The following is a 25,662-nucleotide window of genomic DNA, read 5'->3' as shown; positions in this document are numbered from 1 at the left end:
AAATACCTGGCGTATTTAAATGTTTTTGAAAGCTTCACAAAATTAATGTGTATATTAATGTGTGAAATTAAAAATAATGCCAGTATTAATATGTGAAAATAATTTGCATGCATTTCTGAAAATGTCTGCTCTTCAGAGGGTAGATCTTCCCTGTTCTGACATAGCTGAAAGAGTTGTAAATACATTTTTAGGATGACAAAGTTTTATAGAGAAATCAGATATATTTCATTCATATTTTTTATCCTATTTTATGAATAGGAAATTTCCTCCCAAACATGTATACTTCCAGTGTTACCTCTTTCAATAATTAAAAATAAATGCTACAGAGAATAGCTGTCAATAGCTATTACATTTGCTTACTTCTCCTGATTTTCTATTTTATTATCTTAAACCTGCTGGAAGTGGTTTTAAGGAAGAAGATATTGACAATATTTTTTAAAAATAGTTTTTTTAAAGGTTGGTTAAGTAAACCAATTCAAGAAATAGTGACTTTTTTGCATAGAACAAAGATAGCTTGGTATTAAAATCCATAGTAATCATATGGTTGATTCTGTGGTTGAGGTAGGGTTCGGAAAATCAACAGAAAACAGAAGCCAGCCAGGCAGGGCCGTGTTGGCTAAGCTATCTGAAGGGCAAGGGGAGGGCCTGTAGGGTTGTGAGCAGTGGAGAGAAATGATTATGTCCCGGTCTTAGAAATATCACTATGTGGCTAGTGGGTAAGAAAAGGTGAAAAACTGGAGGTAAGGAAACTAGCCAAGGTGAGAGATGATGGTGGATTGTACTGGGATGGTCAGATGGGGGTGAAGAGCAACAGATTAATTCAAGTTACATTTATGAGAAATAACTGATAGAGTTTTGAGATCAATGTGCTGAGTTAGAAGGAACAGTCAAGAATGACACCAGATTTCCAGATTAAACAACTGAAGATGCGGTCATCATCCGCTTACTGAAACAGAGAACCTAGAGGAAGAACAGACTTGGGGTAAAGTTCTAGAGTTCAGGCTGAGATGCCACGAAAATATTGAGGTAGAGAAGTAAATAGACAGAGGTCTATATAGGTTTTGAGCTCAGGAAAGTGATTTGGGCTAAAGATCTATACTAAGCCATCCGCACATAGACTAAATGACAACATAGGAGTATTTAAGAACACCAAAGACATAAAGAATCAAGAGAATGCGGCTCTGAAGAACATCAATATTGAGGAGATAAATTGAAGAGTAATTTGCAAAGAAGTTTAAAAAGGAGTGGCCAAAAAGGTAGGAACACGGTTAGAGAAACAAACCAAGGGGAGCATGTGTTTCAAAAAGAAGAGAGTCATCAGTGTCAAATTCTATTGTGAGATTGAAAGTAAATCTCATCGTTGCCTTTACGAAATAATTATGTTGAAAAGTAGAAACAAACAAGAGACTTCCTCTAGCAACACGATTATGGAAATTACATCTCTCTTTCTTCACCTCCCATAAGTCATATGAAAGAAACAGACAGATGCATGTTCTCCGAAATAACTGCCAGGGCTGCCAAAAGCCACTGAGGCCACACAGACACTGAGTGTAGAAGTGAAGAGAAGAAGCAAAGAAAATGCTGAGGAGGCCTGGCAGCGGCAAGCCCCACAGAGACCCGGAAAAACTCAGCTCCCTAAAGGTGAAGAACCCACATACACACAGAAACCTCCTGCAAACAGACAGTCCAGGAAATTTCAATGTCAGCTAAAAGAATTTGGGAAACCAGGAGGAAAAAAAAGAAAACTCATTTAAATGAAAATAAAAGTAAAAGTTTCAGAAGGGGAAATAGGTCTGGCACAGAACAAAATGAAATGGAGATAAAGACAGAGTTAAGAATTTGAGAAAAAATGTAGAACTGTAGAATACAGAAGACAGATGAAGCATTACCAGCATATAAACAATCAGAACCCTGGAAGACAAAACAAACAACAAAAGCCAAGCAGAACAACCACTTAGAGCCACTACAGACTGAAAATCACATCATTTGCCAGGAAAGTGGACTCAGCATAGTTTCATTAGTTTCTTATTGCTGCTATAACAAATTACCACAAACTTAGTAGCTTAAAAGAACACACATCTATCATCTCACAATTCTAAACATCAGAAGGCTCACTGGGCAAAAATCAAGATATTGGCAAGTCTGTGCTCTTTCTGGAAGCTGGAAAATCCATCCCTTGCCTTTCCAGCTTCTATAGTCTGCCTGCTTTCCTTGGCTCCTGACCTCTTCCATCTTCCCAGGAAGCAATCACATCATTCTGAACTCTGCTTTCATCACTGCATTGCCTTCTGTGACTCTGTCTCTGATAACTCCCTCTTATAAGAACCTTTATGATTACACGGGGCACATCCAGATAATTCAGGATAATCTCCTCCAATTCCTGATCCTTTTTGTGTGTGTGAGGAAGATTAGCCCTGAGCTAACATCTGTTGCAAATCTTCCGTTTTTTGCTTGAGGAAGATTGTCGCTGAGCTAACATCTGTGCCAATCTTCCCCTATTTTGTATGTGAGATGCCTCCACAGTGTGCCTTGATGAGTGGTGTGTAGGTCTGCACCCAGGATCAGAAACCATGAACCCCAGGCTACCAAAGTGGAGCACACAAACTTAACCACTATGCCACTGGGCAGGCTCCATCCCTAATTCTTTATCTTAATCACATCTGCGAAGTCCCTTTTGCCATGTAAGGTTACTCACAAGTTTCAGGGATAAGGGTGTGGACATCTTTGGGGGGATATTATTCTACCCATCACAACAGTCAACCCTGAGATAAATAGTAAAATAAGTATTGAATTTTAAGGTAAATAAATAATTCTTTGTGTAATCAGACAAGAAAGTGAAGCTACTTATGAGAAGAAAAATTCCTTTTACCTTAGTTTTCTTCAAAGTGCATATAGACAAAAGACAGTGGAGAAAATCCTACAAGATACTCAAGTAAAGGAAGGGTAAACTGAGAATTTCATACCAGCCATCCTTAAAGTATAAAAACTACAAAGAAAAGCTTTATCAATGCAAATACTTGGTGAGCATTATTCTCATGAGCCCATTTTAAGTAAACTAGCAGGGAATGGAATTCAGTCAAGTAAGATACAAATGAAGAAAGCACAGCAAAAGGACTTGCAATGGATATTGAATATATTTATCTGTAAAACCAAGAGAAAAACACATGAAGGGAACACTTCAACAGAAAAAGAATAAAACAATTTTATGCCATGAAAAGATAGAAACTATATAACTAACAACTATAGGGAAGAAGAGGAGGAAAAATATCAATAGAAATTCATCAATTGCCTCATTTGTAATAGCTGGGGCTCAAAGGGTATAACTTAAAGTTGACAGATCAAGTAATATAAACATTTTAAAAGTACATAGGTAAACATCAAGAAATATAATATTAGTATCCAAAAAATGAATGGTGAAGGACAGGAAGGATAGAGAAAATAAAGAGGAATCATTTTAATTTTATCATAGACCAGAGTAGACAATCAATAGATATTATCCAAAGATATAATTATAGATGTCAGAGTGATGTCATGGAAAATGGCAGAGTACAAAGCTCAAAGAATAACTCCCTTCACTAAAGCAACAATTAAGCTGGCAAAAATTTATAGTATTTAACTTTTTGGATGTATGAAACCTAACAGAAAACCTATTGCAACCAAGGAAGTGCTTAATGGAAAAAAATGCTGTTCAATTTCAGTAAAAAAGCATTATCGTATTTCTGCTTCCTCACTTATATCCGCCATTCTCCAGCTTGGCAGCAGCCACAGAGATAGTGTCCTGAGTTCCAAGTGGCACCTTTCTGATGCCAGGGAAGGCCATACTCACTTTGACCTCAAAACATTGTGGCTATACATTTTGACCTGTCTGGAGGTTCCCTTCAGATAGGAGCAGCTCCCCAGACTGTCAATCAAAAGTGTTAAAGACCTACCTGTAGCCACCTGGGCAGATAGCAGATGGGGCAGGTAGTAGGCTGACACAAAGCCTGAGAAGAAGGCAGCTTAGGGGGAAGATTCTTGAAGGAATAAGGAATACACCAAGGAATCTGTAATGTAATGTGCATGGTCAGAGCCGGATGCATGCTCAGAAAAGAGCTGACAGAACCTTAAGCCTACACTTCTAGTGGATCTTTGTTCTCTACACAAGCAGGAGGGGAAGTCTAAGGTGGAGTTACTAGCAGGCTGGCTAAATGGTGAAGGAGTGCCCCAGCTCAGAGCCAATCTGCTAAGAAAAGAGAGTATTTTGTTTTTGTTCCTGGTATTTAAGTAAAGCTGTCAGGATTCAATTGGAGATAAAGAAATCTCCATCAGGCTGACTGCAGAGAAAACAGAAAAAAGACTCCAGTGACCACATAGAACAAGGAATACAGTGCAAAAGTATTTTGGAAAATTCAATAAACAAATGGACAACTTCAGCCCACATCAATGATCAACAGCAAACCCCAGGGTTCAGAGAAAATACGATTTCCAGAGTTATCATATTGTAATATTAAAATTGCCCAATTTTCAAAGAAAAATACAAAGCACTCAAACAAACAGAAAACTACAGGCAATTCACAAGAAAAAAAAAATAGAAGTTGGCAGAAACCATTCCTGAAGAAGCCCAGACTTGGACTTACTAGACAAAGATTTTATGTCTTTTAAATATGCTTAAAGGGTTAAAGGAAACCATGGACAAAGCACTTAAGAAAACAAGAAGAATTATGCATGAACAAATAGACACTATCAGTAAAGAGATAAAAATTATTTTTTAATAAAAGGAAAAAAAAAGAAACCAAATAGAATTTGTGGAGCTGAAAAGTAAGAACTGAAATAAAAAATTCACTGGAGAAGTTACACAGAATATTGAGCAGGCAGAAGACAGAACCAGCAAACTTGAAGATAGGACAATTGAAATTATCCAGTCTGGGGACCAGAAAGAAAAAGGAATGAAAGGAAGTGAATGGAGCATAAGGGACCTGTAGGACACCATCAATCAGACTAATATTGACACTGGCTCAACACAAGTTTGACATAAGGGAAGCCATATTGTAGAAAAGAGAATGTGATGACCTCCTGACAGCCATCATCAATGAAAACTAAAAGATCTGATGTGGTGACTCCCAGTCTGTAACACCAGAAGGTCAACATTCCCAACCTCCTCCCTTATAAGCCACTGGCCTATATAATTGCTTCAAGATTCTGTGCCTCCTTTAAGATGGTCGTTTTGGACATTAGTCAGCCATCTTCCCCCTTGCAAGCAAGCTGTAATAAAATGCCCTTTCTCTGCCACCATCTTGCCTCTTGACAATTGGATCTTGTCTCATGGCAAGCAGATTGTGACCTTTGTGCAGTAACAATATACGCACTATCCAAGTCCCAGAAGGAGAAGAGAAAGGGACAGAAAGAATATTTGAAGAAATAATGGCAAAACTCTTCCCAACTTTGACAAAGGAATGAATTTACACATCCAAGAAGCTGAAAAAATTCAAAGAAGTATAAACTCAAAGAGATCCATACCAAGACACATTATAATTAGGCAGTTGAAAGACAAAGACAAAGAGAGAATATTGAGAGCAGCAAGAGAGAAGCAATTCCTCAAGTACAAGGAATGCTAAATAATATTAACAGCTGATTTACCATTTGAAACCACGTAGGCAAAAGGAAGTGGGATGACATATTCAATGTTCTGAATATGGGGTTGTCAGCAAGATGGAAAAGTAGGAAGCCTTACACATCATCCCTTCACAGAAACATTAACAATAATAGTGGCACCAAAATACCTTGAAGACAAATTCAGAATCCAGCTAAGTAGAAGTACCCCAGAGGAGCACAAACCGAGAAGTCACATGTATATGGCTAAGAAGAGCAATTTCAATTTACTTACATCAGTCCCCCTCTGAAATAGGCTTAGTTCAGCATCAAAAAATTGCCTCAATCCATGATTCTCCCATGAGGGTATGCTGAGATTGGAGTGTGTGCCTGGCCTCATGGGCCTCTCAGAGTGCCTTCTGTGGAGCTGGTTTCTGTCTTGTCTCATTCTGAGTGCTGAACAACCAAAGGAGCTTGGTCCCATGATATAGTTAAAAACAAAGAAAAGGGAAGAGCACCTCCATATAGCCAGCATCTTTTTTTTTTTTTTTTTTTTTTTTTTTTGCATAACTGAGGAAAAGCAGGGAACTGATGCTTTTCCTCCAGAAGGGAAAGAAGGAAGCAAAGAGGGCCTTGCCCCTGGCCTTCAAGTGGCTAACACCAAGCACTGCTAGCCAGTGAAAGCATCTCCCAGTAAAATCAGTCTATGAGGACCAGGAGAGGTAGCCACCTTTTCAAATGCACAAACAAAGCAAATTTACAGGGAACATGAAGAAGGAAGAAAACAACACAATCAAAGGAAGAAAACGAATCTCCAGTAAACAATCTGAAAGAACCGACTGTAATGAGTTGTAAATCACTTTCAGCTCTAGTATAAAAGTTATAAAACAAAAGTATTAAAAGAATTATAACTACAACAATTTATTAACAGATATGAAACATAAAAAGATGTAAATTGTCACATCATAACAAAATGTGGGGGAAGGAGAAGTAAAACTGTAGTTTTTGTATGAGATCAAAGTTAAGTTGTTATAAGCTTAAAATAGACTACTATAACTAAGTTGTTTTATGTAAGTCTCACGGCAAACAAAATAAAAAAGCTGTAGCAGATACACAAAATATAAAGAGAAAGGAATCAAAGTGCATCACTGCAAAAAATAATCAAGCCACAAACGAAGACGTCAAGCACCAAGAGGGGAAGAAAGGAACAAAGGAACCACAAATCAACCAGAAAACAATTAACAAAAGGGAAACAATAAGTCCTCATTATTAATAATTACTTTAAATGTAAATGGATTAAATTCCCCAATCAAAAGGCATAGAATGGCTGAATGGATTAAAAAAAACAAAATTCATCCATATGCCTACAAGAGACTCACTTTAGCTTCAAAGACACATATAGGCTGACCAAAAAGGGTTGGAAAACCATATGCCATGCAGATGGCAAACAAAAAGAAGAGTGGCTATTCTTCTATCAGACAAAATAGACTTCAAGTCAAAAACTGCCACAAGAGACAAAGAAGGTAATTATATGATAATAAATGAATCAATTCATCAAGAGGATACAAAAAATATAAATGCATATGCACTCAACATTGGAGCCCCTAAATGTATAAAACAAATATGAACAGATGTAAAGGGAGAAATAGATAGCAATACAGTAACAGTAGGAGAATTCAACACCTTACTTTCAACAGTGGATAAATCACCCAAAAGAAAATCAGTGAGGAAATAGAAAACTTGAACACTACAGACCAAATGGACTTAACAGATATACACAGAATATTCCATCCTACAATAGCAGAATATACATTCTTAAGTGCACAAAGAAAATTCTCCAGGATAGATGAAATGTTAGGGCACAGAGTAAGTCTTAAACAATTTAAGAAGACTGAAATCATATCAAGTATCTTTTCCAACCACAATGGTATGAAACCAGAAATCAATAACAGAAGAGAAATTGGAAAATTCACAAATATATGGAAATTAAACAACACACTTCTGAACAACCAATGGGTAAAAAATGAAGTCAAAAGATAAATCAAAAATATATCCCGAGACAAATGAAAACGGAAACACAACATACCAAAACCTATGAGATGCAGTAAGGTGGTACTGCCAAAAGTCCATGCACACTAGCATTTACATACTGTTCCAGGCTTAGGACAACCTGTGGGTTCAAAGGGCAAATCACTCACATAAGCACCTCTGGATCCATAGAGAGCAGCCACCATGCCTGGAAGATCATAATGCTCTGTGCAATTCACACTCCCAATGGAGTAGCAGCTGCATCTTTTTATGTGATTTACAGCATTTTGGTTTTGGCCAAATGTGTAAAACAAACTTTTTCCAAGTTACATTTTTACAATTTTATCTTTAGTCCTTCGAGTCTTCTTCTGGCTTTCTTTTAACTCTTAGAAAACTGTTTTCTGTCTATGAAAAGTTGCAACCATATGACTTTGGAAAATGCAGAACAATAAATACTAATAAAATTTCAAACAGTTCAGTATTTGCGTTACAATTAGGATAATTAAAGTCACATAGGAAAAGACAGATGCAAGATAGCATTCCCAGGAATCATTAAAAACACCAATCCAAATTTATTATCTGGACTCCTTCTCGTTTCCCCATTCCTGCCCCCAGCTTAACCTCCAGATGCTTCTGAACTCCATTTTGTGGTTCACAGCCCAAACATCCCCTTGCCCCCTGCCTGCTTTATTTTATCCACAGCACTTAATTTTATCATTCTAGATTTTACTTGTTTGTTCATTTCTTTCCCCCTCATCAGAAGGTAAACTCCACGAAAGTGAGGAACCGTAAATATTTTATTCCCTGCTATGCCCCACTGCCCAAACTTAAGCAATATGCAAAATATAAAGCAATAATTTCACACTGGAGATTTATCATAAAAATGTTACATTTATTTATTGGTACATATATGTTTATTAAAAAATTAATTAATATAAAATGTTTATGGTTATGTTCAGTTTTATCTTCACCCTTTTGTGATTTCTACAAACTAATATAATAGGAGAATTAATATTGTGAAGATGATCTTGAGTCATTTTGGAAGTTAAAATGATTTCTAAAAAATAAAATACTAAATCTGGTTTAGTGTTGATTTTGTCTGTTAATTATTTAAAATTTCTAAGTATTAATGTCTTTAAGGTAATTCTGTTGGTTAGATTATTACATTAACCTAAATATTTATTCCCCAATCATTTGAATAAATTTGTTTATTATCTTACATCTGATTATAAGAAGTTTTGAGGCAGCGAGTTGGATTTGAGACGAAGTTTGAATACAGTCTTTGGATTCAAAACTGACAAGCAATTGGACTGGACTGAATTCTAAGTGGAAAAATTAGTGGGACTACTTTATTACCTTTTCGTATAGTAGGTGTGTCACTGTCTGCAATCAGTTGCAAGCAGTCTTGGGTGACTGAAAAGCAAAAATATATCATTTTAGTTACTTGAGTAGAAATAGTAAGGGAACTAAGATGACTGAGAACACAAAGCCACAAACCCATCCTTCCAGTGACGTGGAATCAATTATACTTTCTACCTAGCCTACATATTGTTCTTAAAACTACTTTAGGAAATTTGCCCACAGATTTTTAACATAACTTGCACTGGAAATAGAACATGTACTTGAAATTCATGTTTCAGAAAAACTCTATATGCTGTTGAGATATGTAGGTATGTCATCTTTGTAGTTCAACCTAACTTGCTTTAAAACGTTATGCCAGCAAAGAAAGCAAGTTTAGTCATTGTCATTTATTTCTCAAGTCTATTGAATACATGAGCCAGTTAAACTATTAGATTATTCTCAAATAATTTTGTGTTTTAAAAAATCAAACACTAAATAGTGACTCATTAGTAATGAAAATATATTTCTACTAACATAACTGAAAATAAAAATAATTGCTAACATTTATTGAGCAGATATAAATCAAGGCAATCTCACAAAAATCCTAAAAATTACTTACTGGGAACTAAGTCTTTGAAAGTGTAAACAACTTGTTCAATCCCCAGAGGCGGAAAGTGACAGGGCCAAAATTTAACCACGCCCATTTCACTCTGGAGCCAAAATCAGGGATTTTGGTAAAATATTTTGGACGAAAAGAAAAAGAGAGATACAATGTCTTCTCAAAATAAAATGAAGATTTCCCTGAGACTGCATAGTCAGTGAAGCTTCTGGGAAGTAGCAATTCACATCACATGTTACAGGCAGAATATTCCCATAAAATATTCAAGGGAATAAAGAACTATCCTGTTAAAAAAAGCAGAATGCCTTCAAGTAATAAGCAAAATAAGTGCACCATTTTCAAGAAAAGAAAGAAAAGAAGTACATATCTGAAAGATAGGAAATGTAACCCTAGGTGAGCCCAGTGGGACGCTGCCTCAACATGGCCTGACAAGCGGTGTCCGCGCCCAGGATCCGAACCAGCGAAACTCTGGGTCGCCAAAGCGGAGCACGAGAACTTAACCACTCAGCCACAGGGCCAGCTCCTAGTTCAGGTTTTTTATTACCCAGCAAGTATTTTATTCAAGTTGAAGTAATACTTTAAAAACATGCTTTTCAATGTATACATTTTAAGAGCTTGACACAGCAGAGAATTCCTGCTTCAGCTGATTAATTGAAAAATTTCTAATATTTAAAACATGGAATAAGAGATGTAATAATTACATGATATTCTGAAGCCGTGCAAATGCACAGGCCTAAAAAGCAGACCCTTAAAGGGAGCGATCACATGAGAAAACCTGTTAAAAATTTCCCTTGGTATTTAAAAGTGGAAATGTAATGTTAATAATTACGATTCCTTTATAACCATGAAACTTTTCCAACACATATTTATGTTAATCTGATCATTTCCATAGGAGCAGAACATTTTGGTCTACTTTGTGACTCTTTTATTGATCTGTAAACAATGGTAGCCGCATCTGTACCACGGGGAAAACGTGACTCATCAGTGTGGTTAGTATGCAGAGCCTCTGCCGCAGAAAATATGCAAAAAGCATCTGAACAGCAGGAGAGTTGTGAATAAGGACAGCTTGAAAGAAAAGAGTAACAAAACATCCAAACCAGCTAAAGTCTGAAGGGTCCAACGTCTAGCGTAGCCATTTTAAATGCGTTCCTATTTTTGCAACAAATACTTCTTAAGAAATTGCTACTCATATGGCACCATGATTAATTCTGTGAGGGATGTGAGGGTCTTTCAGAGCATATAAAGCTCTAATCTTTCCTCTACACAGAAAAAGAAGAGGATGATGCTAAAAGTCAAAGTCATATTTCCAAATTTTCCATCTTTCCTTTGTCATACGTGTACATGTATACTGCAAAGATTAAATGAGATAATGCGTACGAAACATTTGGTACTATACCTGCTACACACTAAGTGCGAAATCGATCTTGGTGGTTATTATTAACAGCAGTGCTGGCATTATTGTCTTAATAGTACCGAATAATAAAAGGACACTGTGAGAGCTTGAAGACCAAATGAAGCTGATAAAGAGACCAAAGAAATACCAGAATCAGAACTTCCTACTTCAATTAACACTTTCCCTGACTGTTCCCCCAAATGCATTTAAACCTGGAAGACTCACATATTCTACTTAGACAGAAGGAGGTTTGTCCAAGTGGTGCCTGGACGCCACTGAGCTGATATGAAAGTGCCTGCGTTTTCATCTCCGCAGCCCAACTAAAACATGGCCACAACCGACATGTTGAAAAACAGTGGTCTATTCCATCATGTGGTAGCAGGAATCTAACTTTTAGAAAAAAATACAGGGGGGCCGGCCCCACGGCCGAGTGGTTAAGTTCACATTATCCACTTCGGAGGCCCAGGGTTTCGCCGGTTTGGAGCCTGGTCGCGGACGTGGCACTGCTCACCAGGCTACCCAGAGGTGGCGTCGTCCCACATGCCACCATCAGAAGGACCTACAACTAGAATATACAACTAGGTACTGGGGGGCTTTGGGGAGAAGGAAAAAAAAAGAAGATTGGCAACTGATGTTAGCTCAGGGCCAATCTTTAAAAAAAGAGAAAATGTTTGGAGAGAAAAGTTTATTTCAAGAAACACTCGTCAGAAAATAAAATGGGATATTAAAATGACAGTTCATTAAGAGTATTTGTATTATACTCACTGGAGATAGTGCTACTCATTAATTTTCCTTATTCTAGAGAAAGCCACTGGGCTTCTCAAGGAGTTTTGTTGGGAATAAGGACAGGACTTTCCATCCTGGCCCCATCAGATACTGCACAGGTCCACCAACCTTATCAGTGTTATTTACCTCTTCACGTTTCAACTGTTCCTTTTTAGGAAATTTGATATCTATTATCCACTTATCTCCAGTTCCGTCTTTTAGAACTCTCTTTGCAATTCAGAATAGATAGGATCTTGGACTACAGATTATTGCTCGCAAAAAGTGGGCCAAAATTGCACAATATTGATTTTTAATATCTCCCAAAAGCATAGATATCCAACCCCAAGGGCTTGGAAAATGCACAGTCTAATGTACGAAACACAATAGTGATAATAATTGCAATATTAATTGATTGTGTTCAGTTTTCAAAATTCTTTCACACATCTTTCCCTCTAAGACAACTGAAGGGAATTATACAAGACTTTGAGAATAGTTTATCTTTTTAAGTAAGTGAGTCAATAGCATACATCAAAACCTTTCTGCATCTGACAGAGGGATACATATTTCTAAATATATATATTCTATATCAAAATGACATGTGAAACACAGATAATCTTGTTAAATATGTTTTTACAGCATAATAAAATTGACTCAAAATATTAAACTTTGTGGGAAATATTTCAAAAAATAAAATATTATACTGATGACAAATAGTTTACAAAAGACAATTCTTAAAAGCTTTTAGAACAAAAATAATTTGCTCTTGCTCAATATTTGATATAATAAAATCCAACCAACTTCACAATTAGAACAGAATTCAAATATTTTCCACATGGAAAACACTTTGAGTTTGAAAGACACTGTTTTACATGTAGTATTCAAATACCATTTAATCAGGAAAAGAGATTTGAAAGTTTACATGATTGCTTATATCTATTGTATTATTTTCTGTACTGGAACTAAACCCTTTCAGATTGGAATCTGGCTTACAATACATTATTTCAACAAAGCTAAATCTCACAAAAACTACCATAAAAATGCAATTATTGCAGATTATGCATGGCTCCCAAGGGAAACATAGCACACCGTTTTTCCCATCACATTTGTCTTATCCATATGACATATACCTGCTAATTCTTCAGTTTTTCTCACTCATCTCATCCAAGAAGCTTCTTGCAAGCTCTTTAGTCTGGATGAGATGTCCTTCCTGCATTTTCCTTTCTCTCTTCTTTCTTCTGTCATTGTACTTATTGCACCACATGTTTTTAAAGAATGAGGACTCTGAAGGTGATGCCTCTCTTCCACTTCACATACCTTATCATTCAGGATGTGGAGGTCATGACAAATGTAGGAGTTTGAGTTTTCTTGAACTATTTTTGAATAAATAATCAGTGGCTGAAAAGTTTAATTAGGAGAAATCTCTTAAAGATCTAAATATTGACTTAATGTTGGACATAGATTTATGAAGAGATGGAAGCAAGCATGATTTGGGGATAAACATTTCTACTGAAATGGAAATACAAGAACTTAGGGGTTGAAAACTAGATCATAAAGTTTTATTTGATCAGTGATAAGCAGTTTGCCTTGGGTGGTTTCTTACAAAACCAGTAGGAGTCAAGAGAGTTTTAAAAGAATTTATAGCAAGCTAGACTGAGAACTATGTCTTTGACCTACCAGAAAATAGAATAAATTAGGAATTCTTAATCTTGAGAGGGGTCTGCCTGATATATGTTGTGCCTGAGAAAGATCATAGATGTGTCTGCCGATAGAATGAGTTGTCACCAAGGGAGAATGAAAGCAAAGGTTCAGCTGTTGACTGGTCATAAACATAGTACGAAGACGATTTGGTCTCAAATGCAATTATATAAATGGAGCATCCAAGATAAATAGAGAAGAAAAATTTTAAAGTTTGTGACTAATGAGTATATGTGTTTGAAGGAGAATTAAAAACTAATAATAAAAAGTTTTCCACTGGGGGGAATTCAGAAAGATGGTAGCACTATAATGGCCTTGAGAAAGTGAGAAAGCAGTGCTGGTTATTTGAAGGGCTTGAATAGGAGTTGATAAAATAAAATATACATAACTATTGCTGATAAGAGTAAAGAAAAACATTTGAATTGAAGATTTTGTATTTGTATGTGTGTATGTGTAAAGAAAGAGTCTTAGGCATTAATTGGACATTGTCACGTCCAACACATAATGTAATTATTTTCTTTGTTTAAAATAATGCAGGAGATGTAAAATGGTGGCCCTTTACATAGCTTCATAAGCACTGAGTAAAACAAACCCAAAAAACAAAAAACCACCATCTTCATCTAACGTTTCATTTTACAATTGATCAAATATGTTAATTTAAAATGAACAATTTTATAGTTGAGTCATCATTTGCACAGGATATGTGTTTTCTTTTGCCATGACTTCTTTGCATTATTTTAAAATATTTCTCCTTGTTAACGATGTATACCAGAAGGCAGTGGATATCAGTAACTTACCAGTGAAGAACATTAGCTTCATGACACAGCATGTAAACATGCCTGAAGTCAAGGAAGGTAAAACCAAAAATAGAAATACATCTGAATGTCTGGAGAAAGCTACCAATGAATTGTACAATCGGCTATTCCATCTTCAGCTTCCCCTTGGACATTTCTATCTAGATCCCATGGGGACCCCCAAACTCTACACACACCAGATCTGTCTTCATCTTCCTCCCACACACTCACCTCTTACCGCTCTATTTTCTCTCTTAGTGGATACACAACTATCATTTGAGGTCCCCAAGCTGGAAACTTTATAAACATGCCTGACTCCTTCCTCCTCAATCTTGAAATCCAACTGATAATCAAGTTCTAATGCTTTGAATCTTTAACTTTTATTCAATTTAGATTTAATCTGTCATTCATCTCATTCAACAATTTTACTGAGCACTAAACTTATGTCATATGTTGTTCTGGGGATAGCAGAAAAAGGAGACACAATCCCTACCCCCATGGAGCTTACAATCTAGTGGGAGGAAGAGCTATGAATCAATATCACAAAAAACAGAATTAAGGTTGCAAGTGTGAGAGAGAGACAGGGCCCAGACACTGGCTCCAATCAGGAACCCTTTTCTGAATGATGACACTTGAACTAAAGTCAGAAGGAAGAAGGGGACAAAAACATTCCAGGCAAAATTAACAGTCGTGTGAATATACAAAGGCGGATGTTGGAGAGACTCAGTAAGTATGGCTGACGGGAAGAGCAGGACAATGATAAAAAATGATAACATGAGTAGCATGGTAGCCTAAGTTCAGATCTTTACTCTAACCGTTCTGGACAATTACATTAGCTTTCCAAGTTATGCCTCTTCTCTTTTCTACAAATCCTAGTCCAGCACTTGCATTTCCTCCAGGATTATCTTCCTATACCCCAATTTTATCTCGTCCTTTTAACATTTAAAATTCCTTCAAAGGGTTTCTCTTGCACACAAGAACGAAGGCTACCTTCACAGCCTCATGAGCTCTACTCTCCCACCCCCAGTTGTACTTGAACACATCTTCTCAGAACGGGAGGTCATCTTCAAGCTTCCATGACTGTGTATCTGCCGTTCCATCTGGCTAAATATTGCTCACCTTTCCATCTGGTGAAACCCCATTCATCCTTCAGGGCTCAGATCAAATATCAACTCTTTCCCTGATCCTTCTAGCTAAATATTTGATTCCGCTACACTTTGTACATATATCTATTGACATTCATTCAACTATACATACTAATTGTTTCTATAACTGTCTTTCTCCCTGGACTGTGAGTAATTTGATATTAAGGACCATCATTCACAAATTTGCAAAGTGTCTGTTTTACAGCTGACTAAAAAAGAATATCTATGGAACAATTGAAAAAAACAGTCCTCATAACAACATCCAACTTTTCCAAGTAATTCTTAACAACTCCATCCTTACATCCAACTTTATAACATATGTTAAATAAAGTTCAATTAATTCTTAGGGAAACTAGGTTCCATTAAAAAAATTTTTACATGATATCTGGACCCTCTAATAATAAATTTTTGGGTCCATGGTTATATGGAAAACATTTTACATAACAAATAATCCTCAACAATAAGGTTTTGAATTTTCATACATAGAACTGTAGCACGTTATTTTTAAAGGTAAGTGGTTGTGTATCATTTCTCTAAAATTTCTTACTATTTCCCAGAATCTCTAGAGTAGCAGACAGAAAAGATAAAGGATGAGCTGCAGTGTGACTTCACAACAAGTGTCAGGAGCTATCAGAGCAGTTATTTCCAGTTCCCCCTGTCTACCTCGGTCTAGCCATACGAGGAGGAGAGGAAAGCCTGAACTTGTAAAAACACTTCAATCAATCAACACTTGCAAAAATCCGAAAGTTTAGAAGAGCAAAGGGATAATGTAAGGTGTTGGCACGTGTTTTGCCTCTTCCTCCTACCACAAGAAGGCCTCTTCTTGCATGTTTCCTATTTCCCATAACCTGGGATACACTCTTCTCTTACTCAATTCTGTTCAACCTTCAAAACTCAACTCAGCTCTTCTCTACCATGGTCTAGACAATATTTCAGTCTGTGATCTCCACAGCTAACATACTGTGATTATTATACTTAGATGTCCTTCTCATTGGTAAAGATATTAATAACAATCTGGACCTCTCCAGGACCCAATAATTTTTCTCAGGTGTGGTGTTTTACTTGAACACTAGGAATCTACAACTTGCATGGTTGAAAAAACTCAGAACTTATAGTCAATGGATAGTGAATTCAAACTTTAGTTCTCAAACTTAGATCTTGCAGATGGAACATACCAAATAACTTCATTTATGCCTCCCTTTTTCTGTATACTCTGGAGTGGCAACCTCAGAGCTTTGCACATTGGGTGCTTCCTCTATTTTGAGAAAAATCTGTTTCTTCTCTAATTCTTCAGAAATGAGAACACCATTTAAAAGAAAATCCCACCACAACAAAAGTACAGCTGCCCAATGTAGCTCTTTTAAGTAGGGCTTGACCTATAAAAAGCATATCTAAACATTAAAATGAATATTGCCCATGCCTACAGAACTGTCAATGAGAACACATCCCTCAATACTGTGAATTTATTTTTAAAATACCTAGCCATGCCTGCAATATATATATATATATATATATATACATATATAAAATATATATAACATATACATATTTTCTTTTTGCTAAGGAAGATTAGTGTTTAATAATGAGATTGACACTTAATTTTGAAATATTTCTTCTTATCTATATAATGAAAATATTATCTATTTCACAGCATTGTTGTGAGAATCAGCTGAAGTCATAATTTACATCTGCTTTGTAAAAGGCTAAAGAGTTTGCTACTTTTCTTATTATTTTATCATCTTAATATTTACATTAATTTTGTTTAATTTCTCAAAATAAATATATAGCTTGTTGAGAGGAGGAATTGACTATGTCTGGGATTCTATTCTCTCATCTAAAGTGAGGATAATATGCCAACCTAAAAGGGTTATGGAGAGAGTAAATGATATCATGGATCCACAGGGCCTAACTTAGATCTTGCAGATGGAACATACCAAATAACTTCATTTATGCCTCCCTTTTTCTGTATACTCTGGAGTGGCAACCTCAGAGCTTTGCACATTGGGTGCTTCCTCTATTTTGAGAAAAATCTGTTTCTTCTCTAATTCTTCAGAAATGAGAACACCATTTAAAAGAAAATCCCACCACAACAAAAGTACAGCTGCCCAATGTAGCTCTTTTAAGTAGGGCTTGACCTATAAAAAGCATATCTAAACATTAAAATGAATATTGTCCATGCCTACAGAACTGTTAATGAGAACACATCCCTCAATATTGTGAATTTATTTTTAAAATACCTAGCCATGCCTGCAATATATATATATATATATATATATATATATATATACACACATATATAAAATATATATAACATATACATATTTTCTTTTTGCTAAGGAAGATTTGTCCTGAGCTAACATCTGTCACCATCTTCCTCTTTTTGCTTGAGGAAGATTTGCCCTGAGCTAACATCTGTGCCAATTTTTCTCTATTTTGTATGTGGGTTTCCACCACAGCATGGCCGCCCATGAGCAGTGTAGGTCTGCACCTGGGAATCATATCTGGGCCACTGAAGTGGAGCACACTGAACTCAACCACTAGGCCATGGGGCAGGCCCCCTGCAACATATGTTCCTTTAAGTAGAAAGAATAAAGAATTATTGAGCATTCAAGGAGAAGATAGAAAGACTCTCTGTTTAAAACAGAAATACATCCTCTTCCCCCTTCCTCATCCTTCACACTGCTGACTCTCTTAAATCTGCCCTAAATTTTTCACCTTTTCAATATATTTACCCTCTTCTAGTATTGTAATTTACTCATTAATTTGTTTTGAGATTATTTTCTGTGTCTTCCCAAGTCACTGTAATGTAGTCTCAGATGGGCAGGAAATTTTTATCTGTTTTGTTTTTTCATCAAGACCCAACACCTACAGCAGTGCTTGGAACATAGCAGGTTTGTGGAATCTGTGGAAGACACATTATATCACTTTTGGCTGCAGTGATTGACTTGTTTCCTGGCTCTTAAATTTCCCAAAACTTCAAACTTGACAAGAACAGTGCTCAAAGATTTGGATGTCAGGTCACTATGTTCATTTAAAATACTTTTTTGGAAATTGAACTGAATCCAGCTCTTGCAACACCGATAAAAGAATCTCTCATTACTGAAGCAGGGGAAAAGAAAAATAACACTCAAGGAAGATTCTGGTCAAAGATCACCATGACAACTGCCAGCTGTTTCTGTTCTAGGAAGAAACACGCCCTGACTGGGTAAGAAGCTCCAGTTAGCCTAATTTTGCTATAAATTGGATGGTTGACTTCTACACTGCATGCTTTCAACACTCATTTTACAGCCTTATATGTTACAGCTGAGCCAGAAATCTCAATGAAACGAAGACAATGTTTCAGACCCCTCAGACATCCCAACTTTTCTTGCAAAGGAGAATGACTATGAATTTCAATAAAAAAGACTCAAAAATACTACTGATATTTTTACTTTTAACAATTAAAAATGTTTACCCTAGATAAATACCTAAGTTACAATGGTGTTAGTTTAGGCACACTATATTCAAAACCCTGACGGAAAAGAATGTTTAATACAATGTGGTGTTTTCTGCTCTTATTTTCATATATCTTGAATTGTTCATGTTTTCACCACTAGTTCACTACTACAATTGAGACAAGTGTAATAAACATTATCAATAAAAAACTATTTTTTGGCTTTCTATAATCTGAAACACATGGATTTCTAATAACCTCTAAATTCCCTACTACATAACACAGAAGAAAAAGTTCACCAGATTTTATTAAGAACTGTCTTAGTTCAGTAGGGACTGATTTGAAAGTCTTCACTCTCTCGATAGACTCTAAAGATGCTTATCTTTAGGTTCTTAAAATGAATAGAATTATAGTTAGTTGAAGGTCCAAATCATGGGTCATCATGATTCCATTTGTAAAAACATTTTAATACATAATATTTTCAGAGCCATCTCATTTTAGTTGTTTTTTTAATTGAGAATATCTCCAAATGCACTTATGGGCTTGAAAGTGAATTTTTGTCTAACATGAATGATTTGGCAATCCTTTGATCCTGGATTTCCCCACATTTCTGTTTGTTACACTATAATCAGAAATTATATTATGAAACTCATGAAACTTAATAAGACATTCATTTGAAACACAACATAATTAAGAAAAACAAAACTGGAGCCAAAGTACCATATTTTAAAATTAGGTAAAAGCAGCATCTACCCTTGGGAGGGCAGGAGGAAGTACCAGGGGAGTGTGTGGGTGGATGGTGATGTCCGTCTCTTCATCCACTGCTGTTCAGTTTGTGACTATTCACTAAACTGAACCCTCAAGATATGTCCCCTTTTCATTATGTAAATAATACAATTAAAATTTTAAAAATTAAGTAAAACCGGAAATCTATGAAAGTATAGTTAAAGAAGTCAATGAATATGGCATTTTCTCTATGACTTTTCAGTGAGCCCAAATTGTGCCTTTACCAGGTGCACTAAGAGAGTTTGAGGCAAGGGTTCCCAAACTCTTCCCCCAGACTCTAGCCTCACAATCAGGCTCATTCTTTGGTTAACCGGTTGTTTTAAATGTCAAGTTAAAAAATTTCACAAGATGTCTTCTGATAAAAACCTGACAAATGAAGAAATACGGAAAAATCCCCCTCCAAATGATGCCAAATCATTTCCAAATCATTCTACTTTACTTCTTATTGAGCCCCAAATTGATCAACAAATATTCAAAGAATACCTACTGTGTGCGGGTGTCATGTGGAAGAAATAGGACCCAGACCACAGACGTCTCTACCATTTGGTTGTACAGACAGAACGTACACAGACGAAAAGACAACAAACTTCTTAGGTGATACGTAGTAAGTACCAAATACTGATGCAACTCTAGGCTTGCTGTGGGCTGCAGAAGTCAGGCTTTCGAGACCAACACACTAGAATTTAGCTACACATTGATAAACACAATAAAATTAACACACAATAAAATTAAAGTGCCTGAGGAAATTTGGGCTGGGTTTATAGGAAAATAATTTGGGTAACATTCTTGTGTGTTATTTAGCAATATTTAGCTATGAACTTTTTTGACCTAGTTATAAAATGATGGTACACTGACGTTGAAGAGCATATGTAGAAAGGAGAGTATTCTACAAAAAATCTAAAATAATACAAGTCTGTTAAGTACACATCCACTAAGTGTGTTCATGTGGTTTAAAAGCAAGCATGGGATCAAATGCTATATTATTTATTGAAAGCTTGGTACATTTTTAACAGTTTAACAGGCTACTTGAAAATGCTTAGACTCCAAAAAGGCAACAAAACATTTTTAAATTAATTACAAAGTAATAGTGAAACCTTATATTTTTAAACTAATTATGAAAGAATAGTAAACTCATATAAGGAAAATTATGTCTTATTGGGAAATTTAAAATTTGATATTTAATAGAGAGATATTAAACATTCTTGAATATACAAACTAAACAGCGGGAAAATTCATTTTCTTCTTCAGAGTTACAGTTTTTATAAAATTCCAACAAACATGTTAATGGTTATAAAATGTATATAGAAAATTAATAAATAAGAACATAAATGAACACGTTGAAAGTAAAAGGGGCGACCTAAGGTTTTTGAGTCTTACTTAAAATAAACGAGACCAACTAGAATGGAAAGAAAAACAAAGAAACCTGCATAGATTCAAACTGCATAAAACTTTCTCAGTTCCAAAAAATGACGCTACCCAACAGAGAAAAAAATCCTAGAGTTCCAAACAACCTGGTATATATGTCCACTAATTTTGTAGCAGTGCTAAACAAAATACCTTTTCCCTGCACGAAAGGATAGTGTCTAAAACAACATTCCAGCCAATTTCATTGACAATGAATAGGATCTTGTCTTCAAACCTTCCTCTTGGATCTATGAATGCTATGAGCACACATGGAGAGAGATGTAGAGATATGTATGTACTATGTTATATATATATGTTATATATCTATATACTATATACCTACATACATATATACTATATATACAGTCATGTGTTGCTTAATGGCGGGGATATGTTCTGAGAAATGGGTCCTTGAGCAATTTACTCATTGTGTAAACATCATAGAATCTACTTACACAAACCTAGATGGTATAGCCTACTATACACCTTGGCTATATGCTACTAATCTTATGGGGTCACCGTCATATTTGCAGTCTGTCACTGACTGAAATGTCATTATGCAGTTCCTAACTGTATATTATATTAAATCTTTATAAAAATCTGAGGCAAACCATGATAATGACAACAGTGATGATGTCTAGGTTGTGGACACTGGGTAAATTTTGATTCACTTGGTTAGATGTTTTTGTTATTCTCCAAACTCTCTAAATATTGAAAGTTATTCGGGGAAAATGTTTTATTACTATTCAATTTTTGGATGCCGCAAAAATACAAATATGTAAAAATATGCACATGGAAGGGAATTTAAAAATATTAATAGAGGATATTTTGGGGAAGTGGGACTTAGAAAGTTATTGATTTCTTGCTCAATTCTTTTCTTCTTAAACATGCTGTAATAAGCCTATATCCTCTTTGGAATAGTAAAGTTAAGATTTATTATTAAAACTAATATTTAGAGGGAGGGGAATACGAGCAAAGAAGGTTCCAGAAGATTGGGGCATCCTGACCACACTAGACCTAGAAGCTCATTATCCTACAGAAAGGCTCGTAACAGACTCAACTACCTATGAGGAACTGAGGACAGCAAAGTTCCAACACAAACGAGGGGAAAATAACCATCTAAGAAGCTTGGTTGAGATACTTAGCAGCATTTTGCAAGGAAAAAATAGAAGAAGAAAGGGGAAGCTGAAGCTGGTATGACAGGAGCTGCCAAAGAAAACGTCAGAAGGATGAATGGGTTAAATACTGAACTAAAACACTCAATTATAAAAAAAGTCAAAGCAGAAAATAGAATTGACTATTTAAGAGATTATGAACAAACAGGTTTTTAGCTTTGATGTATTAGGGAAAGTCTAAAGGAAAAGCTTATCACATCAAAATACACAGATGCAAAATCTCTGTACAAGTATTAAAAACAGCAAAATATTGTGAAAATATTTACATCAAAATTCTGATAAACATTAATATGTCATATAGAGTTTATTCAAAATTATAAAAACTTAGGACAGGCAAATATGGGAAGTTATAAATAAAAATTAGCAGAAGATAAAATTAGGAGTATCAAAATATGCAGAAAGAAGTAAATTCTTATTTGTAAACAAGCAATAAATTTAATTTGAGATACTGCTTTACAACTACAAAAGCAGCCAAAATAAATTTTAAGAGATAAAATGCTGCAGGAATGTGGAGAACTTGTACACTCCATTTCTAACCGCACACGTTTAGAACTCATTTTGAAAGCAATACGGCAACAGGTAGCAAGAGGGACAAGGCTATTCATCCCCTTCAGCTCAGACGTTGCGTCTATGGAATCTATGTTGAACATATCATTCCTGAGAAATAAGAGAGCTGCACAAAAATTTTGATACGTTCCACTATAGCAAAAAAAAAAAAAAAAGGAAATGATCATGTTAAATAAGCATATGAAAATTAATACAGATGTGTGAGAATTACTTAGAAATAGGGAAAATGCTTATTGTATAATAATAAGTGAACACAAAAATATGCTATAGTATATATGATGTATTTTTCAATTATGTAGAAAATAGAGATGATAAAATGCAAAATATGAAAATAATTGATGTGTTAAAGTATAGTAAAAACATGAATGTTTCCTAGTTTAAAAATGTTCGAACCCAATTGTGTCCGATAGTTGGCATAAGGATGTAAAAAATAGGTTAAAAATCTACGGTTTTATAAAATAAGGAACAATTTTTTTCATGAATAAAGCAGTTAGTGAGAAATAAGCTTACAGTCGGAGTATCTACTGCGTGTGTGGAATGGAAGAACCCCTGGCTCTGGCTCTCACGGCTTCTCTTCAGAAGTACAGATATATACAACGATCACACGCGTTCTGCTTTCCTCATGCTCATTGTGAAGTCAAGGAAACAGCAGGTGTGACAACACCTATCCTAGTACACGCCTGCCTGGCACATTCTAGGTGCTCAGACATGTTCTTTCAATGCAAAAGGGAAATGATATCAAGGATTCGTTAAATTGTGATATTAGTAAATGCAGTGCAAATGCTCTTTCTCATCTGTGAAATGAGGGGACTAGAACTGAGCATTTGGGGAGGCCCCACCAAATCTGAGGTTTCAGGAATCTGTAAGATTCTGCGGGACAAGTGGAACAAGAAGAAAGGCAGAAATCACTAAAGAAGTACTACGAGAAGATTATAATTGTGCAGATCTCCTCAAAAAGAATATATTAAAGAAAAGCTTTAAAATTAACATGTGTGTGTATAAAATAAGCTGTATTTAAACAAAATAAAGCACAAACACACACCTGCTCCTGCTACAGTCTTGGTTTCACAGCATACACAGAAGGAAATGATAGTCTCTGGCTGACTTCTATGACCCAGGTAGACAAAATCCAGTTCTACACTTGACATGTCGTGCTTTTTATCTGGAGTGATGGACAATGCTTCTGACATAGGGGTGAGCTATCTATTTGAGAAAAAAATATTTGCCCCTTTTTTCCTCCTCTATGCTTAACACATAGCACAGACAAAAATTCCCACCCACAAAATCTGCTTGTTGGAGGACAAAACTGCTGTGCAGCCTGTTAAATCTGTCAGGGTGCGGGCTTTGCCATAAAGCCACGTCTGGCTGAGCTGGCAAATTCCAGAGTCTCTAGGTTACGTGCAGCTCCCGCGCTCCCATACCAGATGCTATCCTCCACACCTGGGAACGCTGGGATCCCTGAGTCTTAAATGCTTCTCTGCCCCGAAACGTACCTGCTTCTTCTGAGTCCTGAGCGGCACGCTTATTCCTGCTTCTTTGACTGGAGTTGCCTTCTCCTACAGCTGGTGGTACAAAGATCCCCTAAGAAAAGAAAAACCCCAAGTTATGGCAAAGACATCTGAGGTGGGGGAGCCAGCAGTGCGGGAAGGCTCGTGCCTGAGCTTCAGCTGCGCGAACTCACTTTCAGCGCGGAGGTGGCAGCTGGCGCCCGCCACACAGCTGGCCCGCGGGCCGCCGCTCCCGCCTGGCGAGGGCCCTGCAGCTGCTCAGCTTGGTGCTCCTGCAGTTCCGCCCGGAGGCTCCCCAGCTCCGCTTGCAGGGTGGCCACCCGGCAGAAAGACACCACCGTGAGGCAGCAGGACAGCAGGGCAAGCAGCAGGGTCACGGCCAGCAGCTTTCCATCTTTGGAGAGTCGGACAGAGGGGCTTTCCTTCTGGGGGAGGATGGAGACAGTCTCCTTCAGTTTCATTTCTTCTCTTCTCTTAAGGCAAGAAGAAAGGCGTGACTGCTCCCCTTGTGTGGAGTCATCCATTTCACTCCTTGAACTTTGAAGGTTCGGGCCTTTAGAATAAGTGACCACAGGGAATGGATCATTTCCTGTTATCTGTGTTTGTTGATGTCCTACATTGACTACATCGCCCAGCTTGGCTGTCGCCCTCAGGAGAGTTCTCCTGAATTTTCTTCTCTCTGCCCCGCTGCATCTCTGCCCTACTGTATGCTAGGTCTTCCTGGCATTCGCCCTTCTATTCGATTGCTCAATCAGCCTTCCTCATTTCACTTTCAGTTTTTGTAAGAATTTTAATGACATCTCAAAACACTCATACACAGACGGCCCCCTTAAACCTACTGATGTGATGGAAACTTGGGTTGGATTAGCACTCTTGAGAACACTTTCCAGCCAGGCGGCGTTTACAGAGCTCCCCCTTAGGCACTCGGAGAAAACTGGGTCTGCTTGGGGCCATGTGGCTTCGCGGGGAAGAGAAGAACAGTGAAGTTCCCGCTGGTGTAATAAAAATAATGAACGTGAAGGTCAGATAAGCTAAGTGCTTCAGCGTTGAACTGTACTCAGCTGGAAAGTGATTTATTACCAGCCTTTTAAGTAGGAAATAAAATCAAGTGTCCTCAAAGGAGGCATGGACGTCCGCCGGGGAGTCTTCTCTTTGTTATTATCTCAGCAACGTAATTAAAAGCATGCGGCTCAATTTTGGAGACCTATTTAGGTTAGATACGGAGAGCCTCTTCTCTGTGAGGGAATGCATTTCCAAAGGAAATTTCCTAGTCATTTCCTTCTAAGACTCACTGCTGGGCAGTCGTCACCCACAGGACACCCCGCCCTGAGGAGCTGTCCCACCTCTGCTGTTCCCACTTCTGGACCTTCAAGTGCCCGCTCAGTCTGCCGCTGCTTTAAGGCAGATCGGCCTTATCTCCAGCTCCAAATGTCTCAGTCCC

The 25,662-nt window shown here is 36.8% G+C and overlaps 1 protein-coding gene across 2 annotated transcripts in view; it reads right to left on the bottom strand.

Moving 5' to 3' along the window:
• Positions 1 to 25,662, bottom strand: part of TNFSF13B (TNF superfamily member 13b) — a 78,915-nt gene that overhangs the window by 8,213 nt on the left and 45,040 nt on the right. The window contains exons 3-5 of one of the 2 annotated variants that reach the window (XM_023621314.2): positions 24,395 to 24,774; positions 24,207 to 24,294; positions 8,953 to 9,009 (exon numbers count right to left, since the gene is read on the bottom strand). In XM_023621314.2, coding sequence (XP_023477082.1) covers positions 8,953 to 9,009; positions 24,207 to 24,294; positions 24,395 to 24,774 — 525 coding nt within the window. Of the gene's footprint in view, positions 1 to 8,952; positions 9,010 to 24,206; positions 24,295 to 24,394; positions 24,775 to 25,662 lie in introns of those variants that run through there. The other variant, NM_001242445.1, reaches the window with a different exon arrangement.

Source organism: Equus caballus, chromosome 17 (genome assembly GCF_041296265.1).
Source record: "Equus caballus isolate H_3958 breed thoroughbred chromosome 17, TB-T2T, whole genome shotgun sequence".
Classification (NCBI taxonomy): Eukaryota; Metazoa; Chordata; class Mammalia; order Perissodactyla; family Equidae; genus Equus; species Equus caballus.
The sequence above is the reverse complement of the archived record's forward strand: the minus strand, read 5'-3'. Positions and strand labels throughout refer to the sequence as shown.